Genomic DNA, 22,059 nt, shown 5'->3' on the forward strand with positions numbered 1-22,059 from the left:
AAATTCCTTTACTTTTATCATTCTCTAGTACTAAAATTATGTAATTTTTCTTTACTTTTTCTTCTTTTACTACCTAAAATTATTATTATTATTCATTTTTTTTTCACACTATGCCCCACCTTAATTAAAATCCTTGCTTTGCCCCCATGTATATATGTACAAAAATATATATAAATAAAATGTGAATTTTTAAATATGGCTTCATATATCATTCAACAAAATACATCATCAGACACACATATTTCATACAAAAATATAAAAACATAATATAAAATCTACAGGTCCATATAAGCTTCCACCCAGCAAAACAAAATATAAACTTTTCAAAAAGTCCTTCACAAGTAACTTCCCCAATTAGCAAAAGGGTCCTTCACAAGCAGCCTCCAAATCCTTCCTCAAGGAGCGTAGTCGCTTGAGGTAGTAGAGACAGAATTGTCTAGAACTTCAATGACCATGGAGTTGTCATCGTTTGAGACATGTTCGAGCCTCCTCAAGCGGCGTTGTAAGCTCCTCGTCAACTTCCAAAGCCGAGCCACGTCAATGCCCAGGTTGTCAATTCTAGGGGTGAGCAAATAATCCGGCAATTCGATCCGAACCAATCCGATCCGTGTGGTTCGGTTCAGTTTTCAGATCTCATGGTTCGGTGATGGTTTGTAAAATTTAGAATTCGGTATTCGCGGTTCGGTTAACAGATTGGATTCATAAAAAACTGATCCGAACTGTTAACCGATCCGAACCGAACTGTTGCTTATTAATATATTATATATATATATATATATATATATATATATATACACAATATTAAATATACTTATTACTTACCACCGTATTTTGTTTTTTCTTTTATTCATTATTCTTTTAAGTTAACCCTATCTTACTCTCATCTCATTTCATTACACTTCAGCCGCGCCTCCGTCTCTCAGCCTCTTCTCTTCAGTCTTCTCTCTGTACCCTCTTCTCTTCGCCTCTGTGACTCTCTCTTCAATCATCACTCTTTGCCTCTGTCTTTCTCCTCTTGTATATATATATCATCGTTGAGATCTATATCTGTGTACAATAAGCCGATGTTCTGGAATATAAGAATGAAGGAAGCATGGTAAAGTGCACAGAGAACGAAGGGTCATCATGTCTGCCCCCTCTGATGCTTCTAGCCTTTTGATTTGGCGGCCTGGATCAGACCTACATCTATATTTATTTTTTTTGTTTTGCTATAAATCTCTTTTACTTTCCGGGAAAAAAATTATATATGCTGGTAAATTCTTATTATATCATTCTTTGTATTTTCTTGTATCATGTTCCTTGGTTAATTAATTTTGTTTTGTTCGTTTGATATAGATTTTTTGTTAACAAGCACTGTTGGGTGTCCTAAATCTTTATCATCTTGGTGACTCTTGTTATTCCTTGTTTTGATTTTTCCAGATCTGAATTCCCTTCTTTGGTATATTTAGTTCCTTGTTTAAATTTTTCCAGATCTAACTTGTTTTGATTTTTCTAGATCAGAATTCCTTTATTCGGTATATTTAGTTTTTACTTTGGGTTCAGATATAATATTGTTTTGGAGATCTAATATCGAAGTAAGTTAAATGATTAGATTTTAGTTTGTTTTATGCCCAATCCGTGGAAACCGATCCGGATCTAAGGCCTCCACGGATCGGTTTAGTTTCAGATATAATATTGTTTTGGAGATCTAAGGCCTCTACAGATCGGTTTAGTTTCAATTTTCACCAATCTATGGGAACCGGTTCAGCTTGAACTTTATCCCCAAACCGATCCGATCCGAACTGTGATCAGGCTTAGTCAATACGCATCAGTAGGTATTGGAGGGTTAAAGAAGGATCCAGAATGGGTGATGTTGGACAAGGAGCAAAAGGACTGTGAGTGGGGTCTCTCAATATGCGTCCTCCTTGGTTGGGTCGTCCACCATTCGTTGCCCTAGAGGACGACATGTTAGTGGGTGGTTGTAAGACTTCTCATAAAGGTTGGCACTGTAACTGGGAGTAGCAGTTGAATCTATTTATGACTATTTAAGTAATCCATTTATGATTCTGTTAGGATGTTTAATACAAATTATATTGACGATATGTACTTACTTCTTGGGATGTTATGTAAGTAATTATTGTGATGTTATGTAAGTAATTATTGTGATGTTATGTACGTATTTCTTGGGATGTTATGTATAATAAATACGTATATGTTGGTACGATTATATTGGGACATTTAATACGAATTATATTCACGATATATACGTATTTATTGGGATGTTATGTACAATACATAAGTATATGTTGGTACGATCATGTTGGATGTTCAATACTAATTCTATTGACGATATGTACGTACTTCTTAGGATGTTGTGCACAATACATATGTATATGTTAATACGATTATGTTTGGGTGTTTGATACAAATTATATTGGCGATATGTACGTACTACTTGGGATGTGATTTACAATATATACGTATATGTTGGTTCAACTTATATTGATGACAGGGAAGTTAATGGGAATTGGACTGCGAAATGACCGTCATCTTCTATCGATTTAAGTCACCATTTAAGTCCCCTTTTATGGTAGTTTAGTTTAGTTAATACATAGGGGGCAACATTGACATAAACTTTGTATAAGAAGTCCAAAAGGTTACAAGGGTGCACACGTAAATTGGCAGCTAAATGAATGAAAAGTCAATTACATGACAACTTGTTTCTCAATATTCGAAGAGTCAATTTACAAAACATGGTGATAGTCAAAATAAGACATACATTTTCTATTATCCCCAAATTAAACCATAAACTTTGTAATAGAAATCCAAAACAATGACACCCGAAATAAGCCAAAAACTTTGTACAAAAAGTCCAAAAGGTTACAAGGGTGCATACGTAAATTGGCAGCTAAATGAATGAAAAGTCAATTACGTGACAACTTCCTTCTCAATATTCGAAGAGTCGATGCTGAATTGGATGATTCATCACCGATATTGCCATTTAAGATGTTAGCGTCACATTCGTTTGCCCGGTGTTTAGAATAGGTGTTTTCAAATATGATAACAGCAACAAATGTAATCCAATTAATTTTAATCACCACATACGCATTAATATAGTCAGAACAATTTAATAAATTAGTGGAGAAGGAAGAAATATTAACCCATCACCTCCCAAACGATGAGCACTTGATTCATCATATGAAGAGGGAGTATTGAATAGTTGAGATGAAAAGATAGCTTGATCGCCAATATAAGTCTGAAAAATTTATAATGTTCATATTATATATTAAAGTAGGAAGTAAAAAATACATCTGAATGAACACACTTACCTGGTTAGTTGATGAAGTACAGGGTTCACCAATATTAAGCTGTCTGTTGTGAAATACAGCTGGTGGTGTTACGTAAGATTCATCATTCAGAAATTGTACTGGAATTTCACAACCCTAAAATGTAATATGAACACTATAAATGAACTTTTAAACATAATCAACATGTTAACCAAATGTCATGAATACTAAGTTCTTATATTTATTATACTTGCAATAATACTCACATTGACTAACACGTAATACGGGATTAACGGACTATCACTGCCACCGACCTCTCCCAAAACAATGGTTTCATTTGATATCTAAAACATAAAAAATATTATTTACTTCCACTAACAAGTGTTTTATGGAGAATGATATAATGTTATGAAATCGAAATTATTTTCTTAGCATGTTTAAATACTGTAACACTCTACAAGTAGTGAGTGACATAATAACGTATACCTTGCCTGCTGCTTTCATTGATTTCCTTCTTGTACCACTGTTTACCTCTATGGCTGGTTTTAGCCTCTGAAATAGTCCTTTAGAGGTATCTTTAATTTTCAGGGACATGGGCATTGTTCCATTGTTGATTTTAACCTTTTTTTCCCATTACCACTTGCAATTTTATTTGCAAACCTACGACCACAACTTATTTGTATTGTTTTTTTCCACTCGAGTGCTTTTACTAATTGATCATTATATCTTTCGGGATCATGCGATGCAATGGAAGATATTTCTTTCAGTATACGGAAAAGTTTCATATGTCGTCACCTTATCTCAAATTGAGGATCCGGATTCATTTCGGTGGAAAGAATTTCGTCCAAGCTATCATCTCTAGCATTTCTAGTCCACCTTTTTAATATATATCGAGAAGGCAACTCATTCATAAACATGTTGTCTTCAAGGATTTTCAAAGTGGGCCTGCGCAAAAAAAAACCCTCTGTTTCAAATTTACAACATGAGCATGACAATTCATTTTTCTTGTCACACGATGTTGCATCCCGTCCTCACCAGCAACTTTATAAATACGATGTCTATTGTTATCCATGTCACTGGTACTAAAAATAGCCTGGCTCGCAATAGTAGCTAAAAACTTCTCCTGGAAAAGCTAAAATATAACCTTGGTGTACACCTTTCCCACTTGAACTAATATGTGGCACTTTATTTTTTTTTTTGTTGCGGTTGCCTCTCCAGCAAGCTATACTCGGCTTCATACTCCTTGTAATGCTTGTCAGACAACAATCTATCAAAGTGTGTGAAGAATTCTGGTAGAATAAGTTGTTTGGAAAGGTAATACTTCAATCGACCATTGAAGCTTTCACTCAATTGTGTGCTATGCATTCTTGCAGACCAGTCGTGTTTGACAAATGCCAGTGCCCCATTTATGTCTCAAACCTAACAAAGTGGAAAGCCACTTGTTACCAGCAGCACCATACTCAGTAATCATTAAACCCCATTCCCTTATAAAATCTTCCTCCTCCTCAATTTGGAACATTAATTTTGAGATGACCTTCTTTATTCCTTCAACGCGTTTAAACAAAAACAGTAGATGCTTCTGTGCATTATGTATTAGGTGCCAAACACATAAATGATGTTTCGTCATGGACATGACCTGTAACATTAATGAACTTCATACCCGTGTTGCACTAATGCAAATAGAAATAATACAACTGTTTCAGCATCTACCAACATCCATAATAATGGATTTATATAATGTACATTCTTATTCACACTAATATATATTACATAGTTTACTACAAAATAGTGATTAAAACTACACATTACAAAAATAATAATACGAAGTGATAAGAATGGAGATGCATGAAAGTTATTCACTTGCTTTAATGCCTTCGCCATTGCAACATCTTGATCTGTAAGAATTATCTTTGGCACTTTTTTGCCCATCGCTTTCAAGAACGTTTCAAATAACCAGACAAATGAATCCGCTGTCTCATCATACATTAAGGCTGCTCCAAACACAGCGGTCTCCCGGTGATGATTCATACCCAAGAAAATTACAAATAGACGATTGTCGTGTACCACTTTGTACGTTATGTTGAAACTGATAACATCTCTAAAATGGCCATAATCAATGATCATTCTAGAATCTAACCAGAATATGTTCGTAATAATTTGATCAGTATCCAATTGCAAGGAATAAAAGAACGAAGGATCTTCATAAGCATGCGTCTTAAAATAATCCACAAGTCATCCCGCCTTTCCATAAATAAGCTCTTTTTGTCTTCGGGTCTTTAGATAATTTTTAAGATCCACTTTCAAGTACCCAATTGATTCTTTGCCACCAGCTTGCCTTCCTATCAGCTCATATGCATTACGAGCCGCAACTCCTGAATCTGAAGCCAATTCAACATAATCCGTCACTAAGAGGGTATTATGTGGCTGCATTTATGAATGGATGGTTGTAAGTTTCTACAAAATTAGAAATTACGTACTTTGCCTTAGTGTGATCATATCTAATAAGCATTCATGCATTGCAATTGGTTCGTGTTTCAACCCGGGGAGTCTTTCTAAATACATCCCGTTTGTCAGACCCCTTAACACCCTCCTTGCTACAAACTAACAACCTTGATGTGATTCTTCCATTAACTTTATTACCATACTTCTTCCGGATGCTAAAACCAACTCGACCACCATATGTATTGTAAAAATTCTATGCTTCTTCTTCACTATCAAACTCCATAGCAAACCTTAGTTTCCATTTAATGACTTCAGGCTTTACAACAAGAACGTTTGGTCCATTTGTTGTGTCTTGAATATTATTTACTTCACCTTCTATTTGAACGGCTCAAATACAAAACCTTTTCACATATGCACAATATTGAACTAACAAAAAAAAAATTAAAGTGGTATATCCCAAGAATGTTCTAACATGTGTCACCAATTAAATTTGATATGTATATCTCACTCATTTCTTAGCACGTATCAATCAAGTATGTCACAAATTAGGATAAAAATCCTCTATGCCACAACAGAACATACGTCGAAGCAAGTGAGAATAATTTGAGATACACATTATGAAAATGTTGGGATGCATGTTAGGAGAAAGTTGGGATGCACCTTAGAAAAATGTTGTGATGTAAGGCCAACGTCGAAACAAATAAAGATAATTTGAAATACACGTTATGAAAATGTTGGGATGCACTTTACAAAAATGTTGGGATGCATGTTAGGAGAAAGTTGGGATGCACCTTAGGAAAATATTGTAATACAAGGCCAACGTCCTAACATTTTCTTAACATATATCCCAAACTTTTCTCACTGGCTGTGACACATATACTCTTGCGACATAGAGAATTTTGATCCCACAAACAGAAGCTAACTTTCTTCCCATAAAAGATAATTAAATTAAATCACACTCCAATACCCACAACAATGAATGAATGGTAAGACATTGTACTCTGGAATACTCTATTCCATCTTATCACATTCATTTTTTGGCCACTCATGTACTCTACAAATTCTCTGATTTTTTCTCCTCACAAACAAACATTAAAACCCACAAATAAGTGCACAATAAAACCCTCCACTCCAGCATATCGAAAATCTAAAGAGACCTCTGGAGATGTTTGTATCTGCTTTAAACCAAATAAGTTTACGCATTAACCAGCGATCAATTAAAATAGAACATTAATTTACTATTTTTGGGTTTTTTCCACTTATGTCCCTTTCTTCTTACTAATTATTTTTGTTTCTACCATTCATTTCTTATGAATAAAATATAAAAATTAAAAATCGTACCTCTTCTGCCTCATTGCTCTAGTGTTCCACTTTAAATTTGGACAAAAATGACCTACTATACGAAAAAATAGAGTCCTGCTTCTATTTGGAAACACAGGTAAGGAGAAATAGAGTCCTGCTTTTATTTGGAAATAAATCGAAATCTGAATATTTTGGAACAGAAGAAACGTTGCTTCCATTTGCTTCCATTTAGAAACAAATCGAAGCATGAAAATTTTAGGAAAGAATAAAGACTACTTCTATTTTTATTTGGGGAGAATATTGGGAGAGAACAAAGGCTGAATGGATATTTTGGGAGAGCAGAAAGATGGGCGGGATTTGTTTTTTGAAATGGGTTGCTGAAAATAAGAGAGGGAATGAGAATACATATTTGTCAACAATGTTTATATATATACGAAAATTGTGTATAAAACTTATACAGATTTTTACCCTCCTTAGTTAATACTGTTCATTTACTAAAATGGAAAAAACTGGACACTGTTGTACTGAAGAGGATCCCACGAACTTAGCCAATAACAAAGTGTTAAACCATATCATTTGGTTCTTAACCCTAACACTGAAATGGAGTCAACACCACCCATCTACAGCCTCAAGCTCCTCCTCTTCCTCTCCGTCCTCCACCACCACTTCCCAACCATATCATCAGCCACTTCAACCCCCTCCTCCCCTAAGATGCCCTCCCCCCAAAATTCGGTTATCTCCCGGTCAATTCGTCTTTCTAGGGTGAAAAATGCTTAATAAGTATGGTTTTAAATAAGGAGTGAGAATCACTTAAGAAAGGAAGCTCAAGCTCCAAGCTAGAGCATGATCAGATTATAAAAAAATAAATAAATAAATAGTTGGATGAAGAGTTCTGAAAGTATAAAATTTATTCTATCATCCACGAAACCAATTTGGAAATGATTCATTTTGTGCACTTACTCTTTTTACTACCTTAACTCTTGGTTGACAAGTATAGGTCCAAATGGAAAGAAAATGTTACAGCCTTATGCTAATTCATTCGCACAAGGTGCCTATTTGAATGTTGTTGATCGACTTGTGAGAGATCCTCAAGATGCAACTTTAATTCGGCAACAACTTAGTGATTTCACAAGTGTGAAGGTGTTTTTGCTCAACCTCAATCAATGAAGATAAAGAAGTGATGAGTGCAGCAGCTTGGAGGAACTTATATGGTGTTGCCATTCTTGGACTTTATGCTTTAGCAATTAAGGTGTTATATTAAAGTATAAACACATCATGTGCACAGAGAGTATAAAGTACTTATGGGTATATCCCAAGTGTCTAAAGAAATAAATTGAGATCATTAATTTAAGTTCATTACAATAATAGATTGTTGACAAGTTAGAGGGAAGAGTATGAGAAGTCTTACAAGAACTGGGATGATATTGCCTATGAAAATGATTTGAAAGACATGGATAAAAGAGAGAAGGTTGCATACCAATGAGAATGACGCTTCAAGTTCTTCTCTAAATAATGCAACATCTAATACTTATTTGCCATCTACTCAAGGGGTTAACATGTCTCAAGCAAGCAACAAAAGTAGAAATTTCATGAGGCAAAAGGCTACAGATCAGATTGCTTGCATCAAAACAATCTCTGTTGGAAATTATGTCTTAAATTCCTATTCTAATTAGGTCTCTATTCTAGAGTTGTATTCTATTAGGAAATTTCTTGTTGAGTAAGCTTTAAGAAATTGTAATCCTTGTCTAACAAGGAATGGGGTTTGGAACTCTATGAATAGATATCTAGGTTTTGGGTTTAAACTTATGAGATTGAGAGAGATGTCATCTCATGAGGGAGTTGATGGGTAGATGTAGTATTGGTAAAGTAGGAGAAACACCAGGTAGCGAGGAGATAGGCTGTTGGAGTGGTACATGGTGAAAAGACATCTACGTGGTGTTGGTACTCTATTGTTAGAATATCTCTACGATTCAGAGTAGAATCTCTTCTCATCCGTGGATGTAAGCCGATTTTGGCTGAACTACGTTATACTTGTTTTTGTGTATGACTGTTTTGTTGGCATTCCTTGGATCTTATTTGTCCATGCATTTCCGCTGCCTCAACAAATCAAAGCCAAAGGTGAAGGAGATCCAGAAAATCGGCTTGGTTGATCATGATGGTCAGAAAATCGTGATGGGTTACATAGCATAGAAATCTAGCAGTCCATGTGGAGCCTTGGAGGTTTAACGAATCGAGTAACGTACATTATAGACAATGATAGTTTTTGCAAAAGGATCGTCATGATTAAAGCTGCAATGAATTGTCATGATCAATGTCATAAGAAGTGATGATTGGCTGGATGGAATTTGAATCAAGGTGGAGATTGTTATAAATTGTGTCTCAAATTCTTATTCTAATTAGGTTTCTATTTTGGAGTTGTATTCTATTATGAAATTTCTTATTAAGCAAGCTTTAAGAAATTGAAATCCTTGTCCAATAAAGAATTGGGTTTGGAACTCTATAAATACATATCTAGGTTATAGGTTGAGACTTATGAGATTGAGAGAGATGTAGTCTCATAAGGGAGTTGATGGGTAGAGGTAGTATGTGAGTTGGTAGAGTAGCAGAAAACACTGGTAGTGAGGAGATATGCTCGTGGAGTGGTATATGGTGAAAAGACATGTACGTGGTGTTGGAACTCTATTGTTGTAATATCTTTACGAATCATAGTGGAATCTCTTCCCATCCGTGTATGTAAGCCTGTTTTGGTTGAACCACGTTATATGCTTGTGTGTGATTGCTTTGCTGGCATTCCCTGGATCTTATTTGTTCATGCATTTCCACTACCTCAACAATCTCTCTAGCATTTCTTTTTTTTTTTTTTTTTTAGTAGTCTCATTTTGCTTTTGAGTAAAAAAGTTGGAATAGATTCATGTTTGCTTTAAATGGAATTTATAAAGTGAACTCCTCTTGTACTTTTCTTTTGTTTTTTGAAGATTGTTATTTCATAGTCGATTATTATCATTTTCAGAATTAATTCTCCTTTTGGTAGGAGTGATTAAAAAATTGATTGAAGGGAGAGGGGGAGGGAGGGATGAGGCATCCCTAGGGAAGGGAAGGTGTCTCCCTCATTTTTTATTTGGTTGAATGGGAAGGATAGTGGAATGAATGAATGAGGTGCCATATTTTTTTGTTCAATTGGAAGGAAGGGGAGGAAATATTTTATGTTCTTTTACAAGTACACCCTCATTATATAGACTAATAAAATATATATATATTTATATCCTAAGAAGAATTATTGAACTTCTTGTCCCACAAAAACTCGTAAATCAATTTGCTACTATGTTTTAAGTAAAATTTGATTTAACAAAGTAATTTTGCAAATAATTGAAGGGTAAAAATGGAATTCCATATTTATGCAGTAGTTTTTCTTTCTTTCCCTCCTCTCTTCCATATAATTTTGGAGGGATGAAAAAACATGAGTCACAAAGAATGTTTCATTTCTTCTTGATTCCTCCCTTTCTTACCTTCCTTCCAACCAATGGAAGCATCTTTTATCCGTCTTTTCCTCCATTGTTCCTCATTCCTTCTTTCTAACCAAACAAAGCATAAAGCATGTATCTAATTGATGAAAGAAGGCTAGTTATTTTATTATCTTCATGTCTAATCATTTCTATTATTTAGATTCACTACTATATTTTTTGTGCATGAACTGTTTTTTTTTTTTCCCCAAAAAATAAAATACTTGCTATCTTACATGAATACTTATAGCATGGCGCTCTTGCGGCACTCCCGCTCTAATAGTTCTTTCGGAATAAGCCATTCCCGATCTAGGTCACTTAGCTACGTACGATCTAGGTGACTTAGCTACGTATTAGAGCGGGAGTGCCGCAAGAGCGCCATGCTATAAGTATTCATGTAAGCTAGCAAGTATCTTATTTTTAGGGGGGAAAAAAATAGTCCATAAATTCAAAAGCCCTTAAATGCATAAACAAAAACACAAACCAGTTGAAATTTGACCTGAACAATTAATTTACACAAACAGTTCTGTCAACAAACATATTGAAAAACCAAACAAATGTACAATACCTTATCCAAATAAACCTAGAGAGACATGGAACTTTTATATGATCAAAGCAAATACAAAAGTCTACTCAAGTTCATACCCTATTGAAGTTTAGAAATATTAACTAAGTAACTTAAACTTCAAATATTCGAGTTCATATATTGAGAGAGCCATAAAATGTGACAATGTTCATAATGTGATCAGAGAACCACCGATTGATATTTGAGAGAGAATTAAAAAGTGGATGTAGCCAAAAGTTTTAGGAGTCGTAAGGCCAATGGGCAAAATTAGGGTTAGGGTGTTGAATAAGTCCATAAACAAGTATGCTAAAGCTGAATGATGTATATATATATATATATATATATATATATATATAGGGGGGTGTAACGACCCGGTCATTTGCCTTCCTTTCCTTTTTCCTGAAATTTTATGAATGAATTTTTTTCGTTTAATTTTCTTTTCTGAGCTCTATTTCGTGTCGCTTAGTGTCACCTCGAGTGCTCGGAATTGGTTTCTGAGACTCATTCATGTGAATTGACAACTTCCTTTGAGGACTGAGTCATTTTCACATTTTTCGTTTTTCAGACACTATGCGTTATTTCGTCTTTTCCCTATTCTATCATTTTCCCTATTTTGTCTTATCTCCGTTTGTCAGTTTTTGGCACAACCTCACTTCTCATGCTCGGAGTTGGTTTTTGACTTCACGTGCCTTCATCTTGAGTGGTTTTCTCGAAATACGTATCTTTACTTTTGTAAGAAAGTACTCTGGTTGCTCCCGGTGCCCACAGGGGCATGGATGCACAATTCTTTATAATCTTTTTCATTTCTTGGGGTGTTTTTCATAAATATCTTTTGAAGATATTTTATTTCAGGGGTTTTAAGAAAATATTTTAAGAAGATATTTTCATTCTGGGCCATAAGTGCAGTTTTCACTTTTTGAAGGGGCCATTGTGCAATTAATGAAAGTTATTGCAAAATGTCTTGTTTTGAGCTTGGATCCTCGTACAGGATTCATTTTCACATTTCGTCGAGTTTTGTACTCTTGGAATTTCCTCCTGGTCGATGTTTTCCAGTTTCAGGGTTTCTGGCCCCAGTTTGCGCCAAACTTGTCTTGGGCATAACTTTCTGCTTGGGACTTGGTTTTTGACACCGCTTCTTCCATTGTTCATATTTTATCATTTTGAATCTTTTTTGTTCACAAAGTTTTGCCATTTGAGCGCGTTTGCTCAAATTTTACTTTTTCGGACCCGACGGGGCCCGTTCGGGGCACTTTTTGAGATTTCTATAAAAGGGGGGTGAGATATTTCATTTTTCATCTTCTCCCCTCTTCATGCACGACCTGGAGCTCCCATGGCAGCCTAAGGGGTGCTGCCATCTTCTCTCTCCTCTTTTGGTTCACTTTTCCTTGATGGAAAATCTTTGGCCTTAACGTTTGTTGTTCCCCTCGCCGTGCTTTACCTTTCCCCTAATTAGAATTCAGTTTTGACCATTTCTTGAGTTTGTTTTTGAGGTCAAGTTATGATATTCATGGGGCTTCTTGCGGATTCTTGTTCACGGTGTTGTCCCTGACAAAACCTCTCGGTATCGTCGAATTCGGAACACTTTTTTTTCGATGGGCCTTTGAGGTTTTCATCTCAAATTGAGGTAGGAGATGTTCTAAGTTTAAATTCTTGTTATATAGCATGCTTGTGATGCTTATACTACTTGTTTGCATGATTAAATATAAAATTTAGAGATTTTATTATTTATTTTTCTTGTACGGGATCTAATTTTCCCGGTTGCTCATGACTTGGTTTAAACATGTAGCATGATTTTATATTGCCCCTTGATATGCTCATTGTCGTGTATTAAAATTGGAACATTTGAATAAGTATTAAAGATTTTATTTAATATTTATCTTAGGTGAAAGATTAATTCAAATGGCCTTAACTAGCTTGAAATTAATATGTGTTAGTATATTATATTAGGCCTTAGCATGCTCTTCAACATAGTTGAATTTGAAAGTAATTGGAGGTGTTTTGAAAATTAGTAATTATTAATTAATTTGCCCCGAGTGCACTATTCACTCTATTTAAATTCTGACTTGATATTCTTGATTTACATGCCATATAGCTTCACATATATTTGATTTAGAATATTCGGTTAGGTTTTGAAACCTTTTATTTAATTAAATTCCATGTTTAAGATTTAATCCTCATGGTGATATACAACTTGGAATTGTATTGTGGCATGCTAGAAAATTAAGCTTAGGTTTAGTTGTTCACATATATTAAATTGGGATTAATTACATGAGAATTGTAACTTTTAATTTATATTTAACTTTAGTGAAAGTTTAATTCGCATGGTCGTAAATTGCATGAAATAAGCTTGTAATATGATATTACATTAGTCCTTGGCATGTTCTCTAAGATATGTTAAATTGAGAGCATTTGGTGAAGTTTGAAAATCTAGAGATTTTAATTAAAACAATTAATTAAAATCTATTTTGTGGTCCCATTAGCTTAATTAAGATTTTAACTTGATATTTGTATTGGCCATGATTTGTTTACTAGTATATATTAATTGTGGACCATTTGAAGTTGCTTTAGAACCTTGGTAATTAAATTGGCATAATTTAATTAGAGTTCTACTTTATTGTTCCAATAACCTAATTGAGTTTTAGAATGGATATAGGTGATGACCTTGCCATGCCCTTTAACATGTATTAAATTGAGGTTAATTGAAATTGAATCGGAAATCTAGAGAATTTAATTGTGTTTATCTATTTAAATTCTATCAATTTGCTCCATGATCTAGTTGTGTTTTAGAAGTGGTTTCTATATTCAAATCATGGACTTAGACTTGTTGTATATTCATTTGATTATGTTTTGAACATTGGATAACATAGTTGCTATGTTTGTACTTATGAGAATATGTTTTTCTTATTCAATATATTGTTGCCTTGTGTAATGATTTGCACACTTCGCATTTAACATCATTCATGCATATCGTGTAACGAATCGCACACTGAAGATTCAACATTCATCACATCATATTAGTTATGGACTTAGAGCATGTATTGTATAGGTTTCCAAATTTGGTTGTGCTTGGTAGATAGTTGATTATCTTGCATATTCCTGTTGATATATGCGTTGTTGCACAACTTGTTGATTTTGGAAACTTGGGGATGTCGTTGTTTGACTATGGCTAGGACGTGGTTCTAGTACGGGGGATAGTCCCTCTATATGGTCTAGTGCGCACGTAGGGAGGTTACCCATGGGCTAGTAACCCTAAAGTAACTATGTTGTCGGTTTGATCCGGCGTGACGTCCGAGTATCCACTTTGTTTGATTTCGCATTTCATTTTTAAGTTGATAACTAGATGATGTTGTAATTTGTTGTTTCTTATTTGTCGTTCCATTTTAAGTTACAGGATGTTAACTTTGCGAAATTGTGCTTTATGCGTTGTATTGGAAGTTCCAATGCTGGTTAAATTGCATCGATATTGAAAATCGTGTTTTGACGTTCTAATAAAGCTTAGGATTGATCCTATTATTTCATTTATAACATAGACGTTAGGTAGCATGAACCACTATTGTTATTTTGTGCTTTAGATTCTAAGATGATGGCTTTGAGAACTTAAACCTTGTTGCATTGTATAACATGCTCTTTTGTTGTTGAATTGCATGGATAATGTGATTCTTGTTAACTTGTACTCAAATATGCTTTTGTCATGTTGTATGGATTACTCTAGACCTAGTTCAATTGTATTGAAAATGCAATTCATGTTAATCTATGTTCAAGCGTTCTTCTTGTCGTGTTCTTTGGATTATCCCAACCATGATTCATTTCATACACGTATGTATATCATGATTCTTGTTGCTTAGACTCTAAGGTAGCTTAGGATGCTCCCCGAGTCTCACTTGGACATAGACGTTAGGTGGCATGAGCCCCTTTAACATGTTTCACCTTAAGGTGATAAATTTGTAAAATGCAAGGTCGATGCATACTCATCTCCTACGAGTAGCTTTATGTTACTCACCCCTACGTTACTAGGGCATATTTCAGGTACGAAGACTTGGTTCGTGACGCCTAGCATTCCTTGGATGCAGCTTTCAAGTTCCCATTTCATGCAAATGTTAGCATGAAATGTTATTTTGTAGACTTATATGTAAAATTTGTATTCCTTGATTCCATGTATGTAATGTGTACATAATTGCACTCCTTTCAATGTATTTGACATGTATGAGATGAGGCCGGAGGCCAATTACATGTGTATTGTATTCTATACAACTTTTTAACTTCATGAAATATTGTGAAAATCTTAAAAAATCGCAAGTCATTGCTTTACCGTGGTTGCATCGGGTGTGAGAATTCCATTTTCATTCTTTCATAGGGTCTTATAAATCATGTTTGAAGTGTGGCCAAGGGCCAAACGGTCATTTGACCCCGTTTTGTACTTTTGGATTCCGAGTTTTCATTCCAAGTTTCATTTTTGCCTTTTTGCCCGTTGGGGGGTTGAATTTTGTATCGGTGGTATATTTAAGTCGTGGACCATTGTAGCACATCCAAATAAGTAAGTTACATTTACGTGCATGGTCGTTTCCGGGCAAAACCTTATCGTTTGTGTTTTGAGCCTCTTATGAATTCATTTCGCATTTTTTTTGCATATTCTGATCTAGGGGCATTATGGACTTTTCACGATGGTTTTATTTTCTTCTTTCAACATGGTCGAATAGAAAACATGATTTTAGGGAGGGTTTCTTTTCCGTGTTTTTCCAGAAAATGTCATCTTGGCATCGGAAATCGTATCCGAAGTTCAGCTCTCAGTTTTTAAATTTAGCAGCTTTTTGGACCCTCTGGACCAGTTTTCTTGGGAGGGCATTTTGGGCATTTCATAGTGATTTTTTTTCGATTTTCCTTGCGAGTCACGTAGAAAACTCGATTTTGAGGGGGGTTTCTTCTTTGTGTTTTTGCAAAAAAATTCATCTAGGCCTCCAAATTCAGCCTCTGATCTAGATTTTTCTGGAAAATAACCCCATAGCAGCTTTTGGGCTGCTGCTGCCAGCCATGGTGCACTAAACGCGCGCGCGGCGTGCATGGGCGCGCGCATGGGCGTGCGCATGGGGCTGTCATGGCCCCTCGTCGGGCCGCCGCGACGTCAATTCTTCTTTTGGGCTTTTCTCCTTCGTCCAGACTCCGATTCAAGTGAATTTTTTTTTGAACTTGACTAATTTTTCGTTGTCTTTCCAACGGTGTGCTCAGTTGTACCCGGTTCTTCCTGAATAATTACCAGTTTACCCTTTTTGCCTTAAGTAATCGTTTTTATTCGTCATGCCGTTTCTCCTTCGTCTGGACTCCGAATCATGCGATTCTTGAGTCCATCTTGATTAGTTTTTCGTTTTCCTTCCAGCGGTATGCACGGTGGCACCCGAATCTACAGTTTTCAGAAATGACCATTTTGCCCTTGGGGCCCTGTTCGGTCTTTTTCTGATCATTCATTCCCGCATTAGTTCTTATTGAGTTCCACGACCTCATGGAAGGTCACTTTGACTTCTTAGATTCTTGTTTTCTATTTTCGCTTCCGCATTCGGATCCGTTATCGGGTCAACCTTCGATTCATCACAGGACACGCTGGCCTAAAGACCAGGGTCGTTACAGAGGGGGGAGAGAGAGTACCTGAAGAGAGCTGAGTTGAGAGTGGAGGTGGAACCGAACAAGCCGATCGCAAGGTCAATAGCCGAAGAGGGTGATTGGAGATTCGGAGTGATGCATGACTCATGAAATACAACGAAGCTTTATTTCGGATCCACAGTTTTAGGCCACTGAGTCCACAAAAGAATTTGGGCATTCGGATTTCGTGGGCCCTAAAGTTATCAATATATGTATTCTGCATATGCATACCTTCGCATACATCATCAAATCACATTGTAAATGCACTCCAAAACATCACATGCATCATATTGCATTCATTAATGTGTGTGTGTGTGTGTGTGTGTGTATATATATATATATATGGGTTAAGTGTAAAAAACATCCTTATAGTATGCTTACAGTGCATATTGCACCCCTCCCGCTCAAAAAACACTCATAAACTATGATATTTGTGCAAATAGGTCCTATTTATAAAAATTGGACTAAAATACCCTTAGCAACAAATTTTATATAATATATATATATAAAAATATTTTATGAAATGACTAAAATATCCCTCAATTTATTATAAATTTACAAAATATATATATATACAGATACATATATACAGAGGCATATATATAATAGGTCTCGGTAGAGCCGGCGGGATGGAGAACTCATCGAGCATATAGAGAGTTACATAGTGAGTCACTTTTCGGTCAATGAGCTCAGCGGGATGGAGAACTCGTTGAGCATGGTGAGACGTATGGCGCCAAATATATCCCTGGGACGATGAACCATCCACGATAAGCCCTCCTTCTTCCCATCATCTTCCCACAAAATATCTTCAAGGGTATAGTAAAAATTGGGTGCATCTAGCCTAGGAAGATCCTCATGAAATGGAGGGTCATGGGGTTGAAAATTGCCCCACAGTTCAAACGGACCCGCGTAACGCTTTCGACCCCTTTGAAGGCAAATGTGCTGCAAATTTGGGGAATTAGGTATCCTTGCATTGAGCACATTTCTCAACATTTTTCTATTCACTTCGCAACTTTCGATTTCAGTGGATTGATTGGCCCAAGTTACATAGAAGATGTGAGTGATGTCTTGGAGGGTTGAGAGCTTAGATTGGGTTTCTTCGGGGTCCGAGACATCACACTGGATATATTCGACGGGGTGATTGGCGTTCCAAGACGGGCGTAGGCGGCGGGTGATACCGTAGACCTTCCATGGGTTGCCAGGGGTTTCAGAGAAGGGGAGGATCTCGGCGAGGCTATTGCCAACGATGCCGATCACGTCCATGATTAGACCAACGCTTTGGTACCCTAGTGTCGCATCGTTGTCTTCTAATTTCTTCTGTAATTATATGATTGGAATGTGGTAATTGATTAGATCGATTTGTTAGTATGAAAAACAATATTGGATTTGTTAGTATGAAAAATAATATTGGCGAGACGATGGCTGAGTCGAATTTGTTTGGGTTTATTAGTTGTGCTTCCAGGTGCGGCACTCCACAGCAATTTGAGAATCCCACGTCCTTCTTCTTCTTCCCCGACCACAAGCTCCAAAACGCCATCAACCTTGTGAACACATACCTCTCTGGCAGCCTCTTCTCGACCGTCTACAACCTCCACCTCTGTGACCTTGGCATCAGCAAGATCTGTTTGGTAGGGATATTTTTGGAAGAGTAAAAAAGTAAAATGGGAATTATATTATTTGAGGGGTATTTTCGCACAAATTGAAAAGAATAGGGGTGTTTTTTGCATACCTTTTTAAATAGGGGTAAAAGTACTATGAAAGGTATACTTCAGGTGTTTATTACACTTACCCCATATATATATATATATATATATATATATATATATATATATATATATATATATATATACAGACAAATCACTTATCCGAACCGAAAAGGAGATCGAAACCCCCCACCTTTTAGAGAGCGTTCAATATATCACAATTTCATTGAGCAGCCGCGTTTAGTCGCTTTCTAATACAGGTTTGGGGTAAGTATCCATGCAATGTCCCGTTTAACCTAAATGTTTGACCAATAAAGGTTTAGATGAAAATCATGATTTTTTTTTTCTTGATTTAAATATAAAAATATTGCATTATTGGATATTAATTTAGGTTTTGGAAATCTATCATAAAGAGTTTATACTATCATAAAGAGTATATACTATGCTTCTAGGATTGGTCTTGTTTTTAAAGTCTTACTTCTATAGATAAAATATTTTGTTCTTTTATTATTATTTTTTTCATCTAAATTGATTAATACTTCACATATTAGTTGGTATCCACGAGGACTTTGTGACCCAATGGTATCTCTTTTACTTTTCAAAATAGATGGTTAAGGTTCAATTAAGTTTTCAAAGTAACAAAATGGGTCTGTGGAGAAATTTTCTTTAAAATTAATTGTGATATTAATTTTTTTTTAGGTATGTTATGAATTCATTTTTATTATTTATGATTTGTAAGATTAAATGATCCACAATATTAGTCAAGTCATTTTTTTCACAATGATTTTTAACCACGTGCATTTGCATGTGCTTTTTATCGTTCTATAAAAAAGTTAGTGTCTAGGTATAACGGATGAGCGCTTGCCCATTTATTCAAAAACTCAAACTATTGGGTAGTGCTACATACCCACCCATTTATACCAAAATACTTTCCCATCCGAATTCGATGTAGGACAAATGACCCTTGTTAACGAGGGTCACACTACCTATCCAGGCTGTAAACCCGGACGCCCTCCGGGCGGGACGCTTGGTGTGGCATCGAATCAAAGATTGGATCTGCCTCTGATACCAACTGTAATGGGTGGACGCTTGCCTATTTATCCAAAAGTTCAAATTATTAAATAGTGTTGCATACCCACCCATTTATACCCAATCATTTTCTTTTTTATCTTAATCCAATGTGGAACAAATGATCCTTGTTACACTAGGGCTATTGTTGATCGGAGCGTGAATTTAGTGTGTTTGTGTGTGCTAAAATTCTAATTTAAAAACCTAAATTATATAATTTAGGGAAGAGTTAGAAAGAAAATACAATTTTCTTTAATAAAAAGATAAATTAATTAAGAAACATTATAAATAAAAAATAAATAAACATATGGTATGAAACTCATTCACCCTATAGGTGAGATTGGAATCACCTAGCGTGGATGCGCGTGTAGGATTTTTTAAAATTTTGTTTACTGTTCACTGTACTCCTCCTCACTTCAACCTCCAAGATGTGACACCCCTTGGATTTCTCCTCCACATGATAGCGTCTCTTTTTCATGCCGTTCAAAAAAGTCCGACCCCAAGATTCTTTGTCAATAATAATACTACCATAAACTACCATGAACTTAGCCAATTACAAGGTGTTAAACCATATCATTTGTTCCTTCACCCCAACACTGGAATGGAGTCAACGCCACCCATCTACTGCCTCAAGCTCCTCCTCTTCCTCTCCGTCCTCCACCACCACCACCACCACCACCACTTCCCAACCATATCATCAGCCACTTCAACCCCCCTCCTCCCCCAAGATGCCCTCCCCACAAATTCCGGTTACCTCCCGGTCAATTCGACAACCGGTTCAGCCATTTTCTACACCTTCTATGAAGCCCAAACGCCCAATTCACCTCTCTCTAAAACCCCACTTCTCATTTGGCTCCAAGGAGGCCCTGGCTGCTCCTCCATGCTAGGCAACTTCTACGGGCTCGGCCCGTGGCGTCTCTCTTCTTACAAGCAAAACGTCGAACACCTTGCGCTTGAACCCAATTCGGGCTCTTGGAACCGATTGTTCGGCCTCCTTTTCCTTGATAATCCAATTGGGACCGGTTTTAGCATCGCATCGACACCTGAAGAAATCCCAAGAGACCAACACGGTGTTGCCAAGCATCTTTTCACCGCGATCACGTCGTTTGTCGCCTTAGACCCATCGTTCAAACTGCGTCCGATATACATTACCGGAGAGAGTTATGCCGGAAAATATGTTCCGGCAATTGGGTACTACATTCTAAAGAAGAACGCACAATTGCCGGCATTGAAGTAGGTGAATTTGGCCGGTGTCGCCATAGGGAACGGATTGACTGACCCGGTGACACAAGTGCCCACTCATGCTGTGAATGCTTACTTTTCTGGATTGATCAATCAGAAGCAGAAGACCCAGTTGGAGGAACTTCAAAATGAAGCTGTTAAACTGACCAAAATGGGTAATTGGAGTGTGGCAAGAAATGCAAAAAACAGAATGTTGAATATGTTGCAAAACATGACAGGACTGGCCACTTTGTTCGACTTCAGAAGGCTTGTTCCTTATGAAACTAGTATAGTCAGCAAATTTTTGGCCAATGTGGAGGTGAAGAAGGCCTTGGGGGTCAACACATCGATGGTATACGAGGAATGCAGTGATGTCGTAGGGGCGGCATTGCATGAAGATGTGATGAAGAGTGTGAAATACATGGTGGAGTTTTTGGTCAGGAACAGTAAGGTGTTGTTGTACCAAGGGCATTGTGATTTGACAGATGGTGTGGTGTCGACTGAGGCTTGGGTGAAGAAAATGAAATGGGAGGGAATTGGGAAGTTTAAGGAAGCCGAGCGAAAGGTATGGAAAGTGAATGGATTGCTTGCTGGGTATGTGCAGAAATGGGGGAGCTTGAGCCATGTTGTGGTCTTGGGAGCTGGACATCTTGTGCCTACCGACCAGGCGGTCAATTCTCAGGCAATGATAGAAGATTGGGTTCTGGAGAGAGGATTGTTTGCTGGTGAACAGATTGGGAATCCGTCTGCAAAATTCCACGGTGCACGTTGAAATTTGACTACTTCTTGTATTTGTTCTTCTTCTTGTTTTAACTTGTTAGCAATTTTAAGTCATGGGCAGGCCAAGAAAAAGTGGAGGTAATGAACTTTCGCTTTTAGTAACTGGAAATGGAATTGCTTAGGAAGATTCAGTCTGCTTCCATTTATCATCCACCATGATAAATTGCTTTCATAGCATTCATTTTTTATTTTATTTTTTCACTTTTATGATTGCGAAAACCAGATTCATTATGATTTTAGAAGTGGTGACAGTTCACACAATTCTGTCTGTTTCTCTTCATCATCCATGCTGATAAACCACTTTCTTAGCATTCTTTTCTCACTTTTCATTGGCAGGAGACTCGATGTAAATCTTAACAGGCATCAAAAATGTCCCGGAAATCGCGAAAATCAAATCCATCTCAATAGGAATATGTTTCTGTCTGATAACAGATTCAAGTCTTCCATCCATATTTCCTATCTCGTTTTAGGGAGTCTCTCTGAGACAATGTTTATGATTGTTGGTAATTTTGTCTTCGTTTATTTGTTCTCTGCATCTGCTGCTATTGCAAGAACTGATATACTCACTGCAAAAAAGAAAA

The 22,059-nt window shown here is 36.4% G+C and overlaps 2 protein-coding genes and 2 pseudogenes across 2 annotated transcripts; 2 read left to right on the forward strand and 2 right to left on the reverse strand.

Moving 5' to 3' along the window:
* The first annotated feature begins 1,080 nt into the window (after positions 1-1,080).
* LOC132298109 (small nucleolar RNA snoR100) lies at positions 1,081-1,187 on the forward strand (annotated as a pseudogene).
* Positions 1,188-4,623: 3,436 nt separating this feature from the next.
* Positions 4,624-5,696, reverse strand: LOC132296448 (protein FAR-RED IMPAIRED RESPONSE 1-like). Its single transcript, XM_059794651.1, has 3 exons — positions 5,575-5,696; positions 5,127-5,364; positions 4,624-4,902 (listed from the first exon to the last, which is right to left on the reverse strand). The coding sequence occupies exons 1-3, from the start codon at positions 5,694-5,696 to the stop codon at positions 4,624-4,626; spliced, it is 639 nt and encodes a 212-aa protein (XP_059650634.1).
* An 11,679-nt stretch (positions 5,697-17,375) lies between these two features.
* LOC132296449 ((S)-8-oxocitronellyl enol synthase CYC2-like) lies at positions 17,376-20,018 on the reverse strand. The gene is made up of 3 exons (XM_059794652.1): positions 19,871-20,018; positions 18,263-18,327; positions 17,376-18,023 (listed from the first exon to the last, which is right to left on the reverse strand). Exons 1-3 carry the CDS (start codon positions 20,016-20,018, stop codon positions 17,376-17,378), a joined length of 861 nt encoding a protein of 286 aa, XP_059650635.1.
* Positions 19,981-22,059, forward strand: LOC132295355 (serine carboxypeptidase-like 50; annotated as a pseudogene).

Source organism: Cornus florida, unplaced genomic scaffold, assembly GCF_030987335.1.
Source record: "Cornus florida cultivar Cherokee Brave unplaced genomic scaffold, ASM3098733v1 CherokeeBrave_3.0.0_Hap2_Chr02, whole genome shotgun sequence".
NCBI lineage: Eukaryota > Viridiplantae > Streptophyta > Magnoliopsida > Cornales > Cornaceae > Cornus > Cornus florida.

What these genes read in the sequence shown, in the direction of transcription:
- LOC132296448 (XM_059794651.1), bottom strand. Translation starts at nt 5,696, where the DNA reads ATGCAGCCACATAATACCCTCTTAGTGACGGATTATGTTGAATTGGCT. An exon ending in GGTGGCAAAGAATCAATTGG is followed by an intron (nt 5,365 to 5,574) that starts GTACTTGAAAGT and finishes TGGCCATTTTAG; the next exon opens with AGATGTTATCAGTTTCAACA. An exon ending in TGGCGAAGGCATTAAAGCAA is followed by an intron (nt 4,903 to 5,126) that starts GTGAATAACTTT and finishes TTAATGTTACAG; the next exon opens with GTCATGTCCATGACGAAACA.
- LOC132296449 (XM_059794652.1), bottom strand. Translation starts at nt 20,018, where the DNA reads ATGGTAGTTTATGGTAGTATTATTATTGACAAAGAATCTTGGGGTCGG. An exon ending in GAGGAGGAGTACAGTGAACA is followed by an intron (nt 18,328 to 19,870) that starts GTAAACAAAATT and finishes CCTACCAAACAG; the next exon opens with ATCTTGCTGATGCCAAGGTC. An exon ending in GAGAAGAGGCTGCCAGAGAG is followed by an intron (nt 18,024 to 18,262) that starts GTATGTGTTCAC and finishes ATATAATTACAG; the next exon opens with AAGAAATTAGAAGACAACGA.